This window comes from Telopea speciosissima, chromosome 1, assembly GCF_018873765.1.
Source record: "Telopea speciosissima isolate NSW1024214 ecotype Mountain lineage chromosome 1, Tspe_v1, whole genome shotgun sequence".
NCBI lineage: Eukaryota > Viridiplantae > Streptophyta > Magnoliopsida > Proteales > Proteaceae > Telopea > Telopea speciosissima.
In genome coordinates, this window is record NC_057916.1 from 14,786,329 (window position 1) to 14,795,771 (window position 9,443).

At 38.7% G+C, this 9,443-nt stretch overlaps 1 protein-coding gene across 2 annotated transcripts; it reads right to left on the reverse strand.

The window, feature by feature from the left end:
* Positions 1-519: 519 nt before the first annotated feature.
* LOC122649394 (peptidyl-prolyl cis-trans isomerase CYP20-1-like) lies at positions 520-4,868 on the reverse strand. Of its 2 annotated transcripts, XM_043842597.1 has the most exons (8): positions 4,728-4,849; positions 4,386-4,448; positions 3,901-3,982; positions 3,058-3,105; positions 2,894-2,917; positions 2,430-2,612; positions 2,231-2,306; positions 520-663 (listed from the first exon to the last, which is right to left on the reverse strand). In XM_043842597.1, exons 1-8 carry the CDS (start codon positions 4,803-4,805, stop codon positions 525-527), a joined length of 693 nt encoding a protein of 230 aa, XP_043698532.1. In that variant the 5' UTR covers positions 4,806-4,849; the 3' UTR covers positions 520-524. The 2 variants fall into 2 exon arrangements, with proteins under 2 accessions (XP_043698532.1, XP_043698533.1); XM_043842598.1 differs by lacking the exon at positions 4,386-4,448 and having other exon boundaries at positions 4,728-4,868.
* Between the last annotated feature and the right edge of the window lie 4,575 nt (positions 4,869-9,443).

Below are 9,443 nucleotides of genomic sequence, written 5' to 3' on the forward strand. Positions count from 1 at the left end.
GGTTTGGTTCAGGGGGTTGAAGCGGAAAAACCTGGGGTCAAGGAATTTTCACTCTCAAGAAGCCAGATGAAGCAGGAGGTAGGGAGCGGAATTACTAGGGAGGATGGGACATGGTTGTCAGCCTTTGGATTACGACCGAATGAAACTCGACATTTTTACCTGAAAAAAAAAATAAAACTTGACATCTGAGCAAGACCACTATGGCCCTCTCGTCCACAAAATTACAGCTCGTCTAACATTTCACATGGCAGACCTAAGTCTCACCTTGAGAAATCCACAAAAATGGAGTATTCCTCTATTCATTCAAGAACTGCTGAAGTGTCGAAGTGATTCATACACAACCATATATTTCTCCCCAAAATAAAATGGTTATATGCTCTGAAGTTTTGGTCTCTAAAACTCATTTTGTAATGTTACATGACTACATGGCATAAAATTTGCGGTTAATAAAGGATTTATAGCAAAATCGTACAGCAAGAAAACATAAAAAGCCATTATATATAGATATTCAAGATGAGCGGTAATCACAACGGAAGCTCGCCACTGTCTACAATAACAACTTTGGTTTTGGGTGTGCCACTCTGTCTCCCCTCAGCTTCAATTTTGTACACCACATCCATCCCAGAAACCACCTTACCAAACACAACATGTCTGCCATCCAACCTGTTACAAATTTCAATTAACGTTTGAGATTAAAAAAAAAATGCAAAAAATCTTCAGGATTGCTGAAAAGACAGAACCCACCAGTGAAATTCAAATGGGCCACAACCATTTAATCACTTTAGAAGTTCAGAGTCACAAGGTAAGACACATAATCCTCCGAATAAAGGGGTGTGAGTGACACTTCATGAATCTGAAATATTTCCCCATATCTTGTTATATTTTGCCAATTTTTGTGAAATTACCACTTTCATTTAAACAGAAACATGTCACCAATTTCACTCAGGTGAAACCTTTGTGCTCGTGGGCAATACAGTGTGCATGTAGTGGCACATCATAGGATCTATCTATCGTGTTAACAATGATAACAGTAGTTTAAACACCTAATCCTTGGACTTTTGAGAAGTCGAGCAAAAAATAAAAGAGGGGGGGGGTATTAGCACTTTAAAACCATCCAAGTAATGCAGAAATTGAATCTTTAAAATCACCTAGTGAAGTAATTTGAGTGGAAACAATATTATAGGTCGATCAAGTCACAATGGATCCTACACAACATTTTTCACCTTTCAACTTTCATTTTTCTTTTTATTTTCTATCTTTCATTTGTCATTTTTCATTTCTCATCTCATTCCCCATCCCTTTTTTTCCATATCTTCATTCCCCTTTTTCTTTTTTTTAATTTAGACCTCAGTCTTCCCTACTTTGTTTTGTTTGGATCCATGTAGCCAACCCCTTTAAGTTGGGATAAGGCTGAGTTTGTTGTTGTTGTAATTATCTGAGCTGTACTTCAGACAGATGAAACACAGTGGAAACAGCACTGCCGGTGTTGGTCTACACCTCAGTTATACATGGGTTTGCAATCAATCAATTACTTTCACAAAACTTAGCACAGGAAAATATGCTTTGTTCGTTAATTTTGTTGATTTGAAACTCAACAAATAGCGAACACTAGTGTGAAGGTCTTGGTAAAATTCAAGAGCGAACCACATACCAGGAGATCCCACATCAACTTTATTTTCAAGGATATTTGAGAACTATTAAACCCCTTGCCCACATATCCTCAGCTAACCGGCCCAACCTTGAACTGGGAATTTGCAATTCGCAACCCTAGCCCACTGCAGCCCGAACAGATCATCCCAGAGAAGTAAGGATTTGGAATAGTAACCCACAAATTTTACCATCGCAATGCAGAAGCACATCATTTGCATTTGCAGTGTTATACTCCATGCAACTACAGTATACTTGCAGGTAATCAAGCTCAGTCTGAACTCAACCTGAACACAGCCCAGCCCAACCTTAGACTGTGATTTCTCAACTCTAGCCCAGTCCACGGGCTGAAAATTCCAGCCCAAGCCCCAGGAAAAATTGGGCAAGTTGGATGCAATTTGTGTGTGGTAGGATTTTTATCTATTACACCCCCACCTATTACATGTACCCAGTATGCATGTCATAAGATAGAGAATAATAATTAAAATAAAAAACTCAGGGTTCAGAAATGGCAAAGCTGCGATGGTGACAATTTGAGATTGGATAAGGAAATAAATCCCAAATAATAGAAGCATTTACTTACCAGTTAGTTGTGACTGTAGTGATGAAGAACTGTGAACCATTGGTATCTTGACCAGCATTTGCCATTGAAAGAAGCCCTGTGCCCAACCAACCATATTCTTTCAGTCACTTTTAGGAATAAACATCCACATTTATGTGCTATTTATTAGGGGGGGGGGGGGGGAGGAATTAGAAGTTGGCTACTCATGTTCCAAGTTTACCTGGTCCAGTGTGCTTCAGTTTGAAGTTCTCGTCAGCAAACTTTTCTCCATAGATTGACTCTCCACCTCTCCCATCTCCAAGGGTAAAATCACCCCCCTGAAGCATAAAGTTGGGAATAATCCTGTGGAATGTGCTCCCTTTGTAGTGAAGAGGTTTCCCACTCTTCCCAATACCATTCTCCCCTGCAACAACAAGAAAAAAAAATTAAGACAGGCTAAGGAGGTAAGGGTGATAGTCTGAGGGATGTACAATCAGTCAATCAATATGACAGAATCTATTATGCAACTTCTGCTCTACATCCCCTCCCTATCAACCAAAATTCAATCTTATGCTTACTCCTATTGAAAGAGAAAAAGAATTACCACCTCAAACTAAAAGATCTACGGCTAGCCATTTAGAAGGATCTAACTATGCTCTCTCTCTTTCTCTGACACACACACACACACGGAGGATTAAGGGATACCTGTGCAAAGCGCTCGAAAATTCTCTGCCCAGTATAGAAAGAATAATTAAAAAATTAGTTTCATTTCACACATTATATTGTAATAATAAGAAACTTAAAAGGATGTACTGTGTAATCAATTGTTCTCATATTTCACTTCAATATACATGATCACACAACTATACCTGTGGTTTTAGGAACTGTTTTCCCAAAGAGGCCCATGACAATACGACCTGAAACCAGAAAGACCATGATGGCATCCTATCAACAACCAATTCACCGAGCACATTTAACCAAATAGGGAAAGAGATTGAACATATTACTTGAAAACATATTAATGCCAACCAAATAAAGCACAATAGGAAAGCAACAATAAACAAGATGCACATAAGCAAAACAGTATCCCAAGAAAAAGCATCAAGGTGAAAAGATTTTAAAATGTATATCAAATGGCCCCATCAGCTGCACAGAAGGAGAATAGTGCTGCTGATGAATTTAAACACTCCGAATTTGTATCATCTATCCATCCAAAAGGATAAGGTTTTGATTGTTGATAGGTTCGCAATTTAAAATTTTTCTTGATTGTTCCGGAGGAAAGTTATTGCATACTGCACTCACAATCGCAATGAGAATTAAAACAGATTGCAGTCCAAATCGTGTGAAAGAATCCGGAAAAAAAATACAGATTAAAAGATTACCATTCAATTCACAAATCTTCAAAGTGGTCACGCATAATTTCATGAATCTGCAGAATAGACCAATACCACAAAAACCACCACTGCCCCAAAAGGATAGCAACACCATCCCAAATTCTCAAGTCTACACATGGGGGGAAGGACAAATGGAGAGGACCCTTCAGTAGCACAGACCATTTTCACAAACTTCACTAATAACGTAGCTAAGGAAAACACAAAGCCGACTGTGTATTCTGGGAACATGCTAGATCATGTTAAACGTATTACAAACCGTTCCTAAAGATCTGTTAACTACATATGATGGCTCCTGTTATCAACAAAAGAAAAACATACCAGCAGGTTTTCCATCGATCTCAACATCAAAGTATACATTGTGAGTAATTTCCTTCAAGCTTTCATCGTTTGCCTTCTTTGCCTGAAAAGTATAACAACAGTTAATGAACTTCTCTAAGGGAGAATACATTGCCTTTAGAGTTCAAGCTCCTACACCTGGTATAGCCAATCCAATAATGAAATTAACTGATAGAAAATAAATCCATTACAGCAGCTTAGTGGAAGCTAGTGAAAATGTCTGTCCAGGCCAAACCAGTCATGGTGCACTACATAGGGAAACAAAACAATGGCCAAAGTAGGAACAGGAACACCAGATTATCACCGTCTACATAGGAGTGTTTCCCAAGATTAAGCAGGAACAGATCATCAACCATGACAAAGTGTGGAGGACAGAAGAAAACGTGAAATCGATGGGACTTAAAATTCGATCAAAGAGTTACTAGAAAGAGAAGCAAAAGCGAGCCCGTAGACAACCATTTCCTCACCTCATCGAGCTCGCTATCGATCTCATTTCGATCGGACGGAACTCCAGCATCGCCTAATCGCCTCTGGGAAGAAAATCAATCCCAATAAAGAGGGAAAAAAAACAAAAGAAAACAAAAAAAGAACAATCTTGCAGAGGAAAGTGGGAGAAAGAATCAATTTTGTACACGGAACTACTCTTTCAAATTCCAACAGGAAGAGCTGTGAGGGTTCTTCGTGCGGGAGAGATGAATGGGGACTCTGTTAAGTCACAGATCTGCTGAAAGTTGAAACCTAATTACCTAACATGTGATAGAGCAGAAAAGAAGAAAGTAGAGAAGGGAATGGAAGGGGAGGAGGAGAACCTGAATTACAGCTAAAGCTCCGAAAAAGACCAGAGCCCATAGAAGCAAAATGGAGATCGACCGAGTAATGGTTGCCATCTTCTTCTCCTGTAGACTACTCTTACTCTATTTCCTCGCTTAAGAAGACGGACATTTCCCAACTATTTTAGGAATTGGTTTTTGGGTAATTTACACATACCCCCTGAGGTTTGACGAAAGGATATTTTTACCCTTCAGGTTTGGAAAATTCTACGTACCCCCCTGAGGTTTGCAAATGGTAACAGATAGGTCCATTCCGTCAGTTCATGACTAACATTGTTAAAAAGTAGACTTGAACTGACGAAATTGCCCTTACAAAAAAAAAAAAAAAAACACCTGCAACTCATCTTCCCCAATCGATTTTGGGGAAGGGAAGATGAGTTGCAGATATGGAACAATTAACAGAGTTTGATTTCGAACTCAGAAATCAAAGGTGAAAACCACGTTTACCTGAACTAGGACGACAACCTGCAAGGTTGTTCGCTGGGAAGAAGATCTGTGGAGCGGATACAATTGAGGATAAGCTTGATGGATGCTGTGGAGCTCCAAAAATTAAAGGCGGAAACCGGCCACTGAGGGGCAGAACTAGGGCGCCGGCCTTTCAAGGTTTTTCGATGGGAAGAGGAACCGTGTAGCAGCTACACTTGAGAATTACCCCCAATAGAATTTCTCCAATTAACTGAGTTCGATTTCGAACAATCAAGATGGGAGCCCCGGCAGGTCGAGATCCATTTCTTTCTCATTTTCCATTCTTTCTCTTTAACCCCTGTTGGAAGCCATCGCCCCTAGTTCTCTTTTCCTCCCAAGACCCAGATGAAGGAATGCCCTAATGCTTCAAGACCCAATTTAATCTCACCCAATTGAGCTGTAGGAAAGCAAGGGGCCACCGCTTAGGTTTGGGAAATTGAAGTTTGATTAGCAAAAGTCCTTGTAGAAACCCTAGGATTTTAGATACTGAAATCGATCCCACTGAGAACACGAGCTTCGATTCCTAATTGGACATGAGTTACAGGTATCCCCATTGATTGCTCCATCCATGGGTTCTAATGGAACATCTCTGGTGAGAAGAACAAAATATGAATTTTGTCAGTTTTAACAGAGAAGCAGAAGGAGGAAGAAGGAGGCCCCAAATAACTGAACTCTGCGATGCTCTGTTTTCTAAAAATTTTTGGCAGTTTTTTTATAGTGAAATTAATTCCAAAATTTGCCCAACAGATCAATCCCATATTATAGGGTTTGGAAGATCAATCAGCAAGGGTTCCTCAACATCAATATGGCCCTGATCCAAGAATTTGTTGCATAGTAATTTATACTTTCTTAACTGGTTGGCGGTCCTCACTTTTTTGGCATTTTTCTGGCAGAATCGATTCTGTCCTATTCTAAAGATCTAACCATCAGATATTCCTGCTCTTCTAGGGCAGAATCGGTTTTGAAACCTGCAACTCATCTTCCCCAATCGATTTGGGGAAGGGAAGATGAGTTGCAGGGAGGCCTTGGTGGTGTAAGTTCAAGACTAGTTTGAAAGTTCTTAAGTGGTTTTCTTTTAGAATAGATGACATACCAGAGAAGGGCTGATCTCTCGAAAGTGGGGCAAGAAGGGTTTGCTAAGATTGATGAAATCTACGACTGCAAGCGAAGGCTTTGCTCACCCCTCCCTCCAACCCTCATGCTTCTTCTTCTTCTTCAATAATCCAACCAATAAGCAGTAGTGAAACTGCAGTGGCTTCCTCTCTTTCTAGTTTCTCCCCGTGTATAGTTGTATGTACCTACAACTCATTTTCCCAATAGATGGAGAAGATGAGTTGCAGGTGATTTTTTTTTCTTTTTTTATAAGGGTAATTCCGTCAGTTCAAGTCTATTTTTTAACAGTGTTAGCCATGAACTGACGGAATGAACTTATCTGTTACCATTTGCAAACCTCAGGGGGGTACGTAAAATTTTTCAAACCTGGGGAGTAAAAATATCCTTTCGTCAAACCTCAGGGGGGTATGTGTAAATTTCCCTTGGTTTTTCTACACTTACATTAAAGGCTATGTTTGGATGTCAAGAAAAAAAAAAAAAATTTTGAATTTTAGGTTTTCTTTGGTATGCTTCTTATTTTTTTATTTTTATCTATTTAACAAAAATCATTTGTGAAAATCAATTTTTGTCAAAACATAAAAATCATTTGGTAACCACTACTTGTAAACAAAGAAATATGTTGGGTATACCTATGTACATAATAGTTTTCTGAAGTAGGTGGGTGGAGAGATGCCACTTTTGCCCATCTTTCTTCCCAAAGCATAAACTCACAACCGAGTTGTTGGGTATAAATCTCTTTGAATTTTTCTTTTTTTTTTTTGGAATTTTGGGTTTAGATCACCCATCCATATGCGATTTAATCCCCTAAGAGTCAAATCCGAAAATCTTTTCTTTGAATGACTCTCTCACGGTTTCTTCTTCTTAGTTTTCAAATCAGACGCATCTTGCAAGATAGAGATTCAACAACAGATCAAGTCATTGAGACTTTCCTTTTCTGTAGCTTCCAAAACCCTACTTCCCTGTACCAACCACACCACCGAAACCTCTTTAAAACCCATTATTTAGTAGGTAGAAGCCAATGACATTTCACCATGGCCTACTTCAAGTTCCTGAAGTTCAACATTAGAAAAATGGTCTTCACTCACGGTTTCCTTCAAGCTTTTTTTTTTTTTTGTAAGTAAAAACAATAGAGACTAAAAAATTTCGAGTACAATAGGCAATCAAACCTTGTTTTCCTCATAAATTTGTGGGTCCTCCATCCATTGCTATAAATCTATTGAGCATTGGTTATATTCATTCCAGAAAAAGAAATAACATAAAACCCCCAAACCATCCAGAGATAGAGAGACTTACGCAAATGGTGCAGGGTTGAAAGGAGGAGAAGAGAATAGAATAGGAGTGAGAGATGAGGGACAAGAGAGAGGAGGCGGACTGTGAATGTTTAGGGTTGGAACGAAAAGAAAAGATGAGTGAGAGATGGACGAGAGAGAGAAGGGTTTTGGGATGTAATCATGTAATCTTATAAAATCTATGGGCATTTACAATTTTGTCCTCAAAACATATCTATTGCAACCACGTGCATGTTACCTCAGCAAAAACAGTAGCGAAAAACAGTTTTTAGCCAAAAATCATAAATGACTTTCAACTTCTTTTTTGTTTTTTCAATCATTTTAAAATAGAAACAGACTTCATAAACGATACCAAACGCAATTAAAAACATTTTTTAAGATAAAAATAAAAAACAAAAACTATACCAAGACACCCTTATGAGAGGATATGATCATCTGTTTGCTTATTGGTGCAAGGGGTTGCCAAGAGAGCGCATGCCCCCAGGAGGTCAAGGAATCAACTCTCCAGTTTCACATTTGTGCATAGCACACCCCTCTACTCTATTGCGATGTAGCATAGATGTAAGATTTGAGCCAACCCTTACACATCATGTATGTGCATAGAAAAGAATTTGGTATAAATTTCACATGTGTTACTGCCTGTACTATAAGTACACCAAAAAATTGATGTCCATCGGACTACATATTGCTGTGTTAGATTTGTGGTGACGCATCGTGAACAAAAGAGATGCTCAACATGGAATCCACTACATTTGATTAGGAAATATTAATTAGAGAAAATGTCAATGATCAATTGGAATCTAGATCCAGTTGCACTTTTATAAATTGTTTGCTATATTATTTTCATATTATCGAATATATTACTATATTATTTAAACAATGTTTGATCGTGTTTTTTTGTGTTTGGTTATGATCACAGGATCTCTAATAAGGATATGTACAATGAATTAGGGTTTGACAGTATTAAATTATGTGCCTTATAGTTCATTGTGATATATTGTTTAATGAAAGGTCCTAATCAAATGTGGGCCATGAAAGGTTACCACAAGGGTTAGTCAAGCCTCTATCCAACAACTACTTAATTAAATTTGAGGTTTCTTCTATTAATCACTAGGTAACGGTGATCCTTTAAGGGTAATATCTTATAACCCAAAGGAATCAACCAACCCCAAAAGTTCTAAAGAGATAGGGCCATTGAGGTTTGGCACATTCCCCCCAAACTTCGCAAAAGTATGCAAAATTTGGTTAAAATCTCTGATAATAAGAAAAGGAAAAAGAATTTTGTTGGCCTACGCTAGCACTCCCATGAGTCTATCTCTCTCTTCCCCACATGAAAAGACATATCTGTCCCTTGGTTTGAGGAGGAGAGAGATAGACACATGGGAGTGCTGGCATAAACTACACAACCGGATTGAAAGCTGCTTCCCAAAGCACACTCATAGAAGAAGAAAAATGACAAGTTCTTTCCAAAAAGGAATCTTATCGGAGGAAGGAACATAGATTCCAACCAAACATCAAACATTGCCATTCCTTAAATCAATCATGGTAAGAACAATACAGTGGCTACCAACTTGAACAAAAATTAATTCAATTTCAAACTTGATCAAACACCAAGGCTATAGTTTCTAGTAGAAAAACAAAATCAGGTTTAATTAACAATATTAATGACATGGTATTAAGGGTGTCAATTGGGACGGTTCCCGGTACTTGGGACGGGATGGTACCGATACCGGTACCAAAAGTGTCAATCCCAGTACCATCCCATTTACTTAACCGGATCAAACCTAAATCCCAGTCCCGATTACTAGCGGGACAGGACGGTACCGGT

Excerpts from the sequence above, each read along its gene's own strand:
- LOC122649394 (XM_043842597.1), bottom strand. The coding sequence starts at position 4,805 with ATGGCAACCATTACTCGGTCGATCTCCATTTTGCTTCTATGGGCTCTG. Across the intron at positions 3,983-4,385 it reads TCGATAGCGAGCTCGATGAG|GCAAAGAAGGCAAACGATGA; the intron begins GTGAGGAAATGG and ends TATACTTTTCAG. Across the intron at positions 664-2,230 it reads ACTACAGTCACAACTAACTG|GTTGGATGGCAGACATGTTG; the intron begins GTAAGTAAATGC and ends AATTTGTAACAG.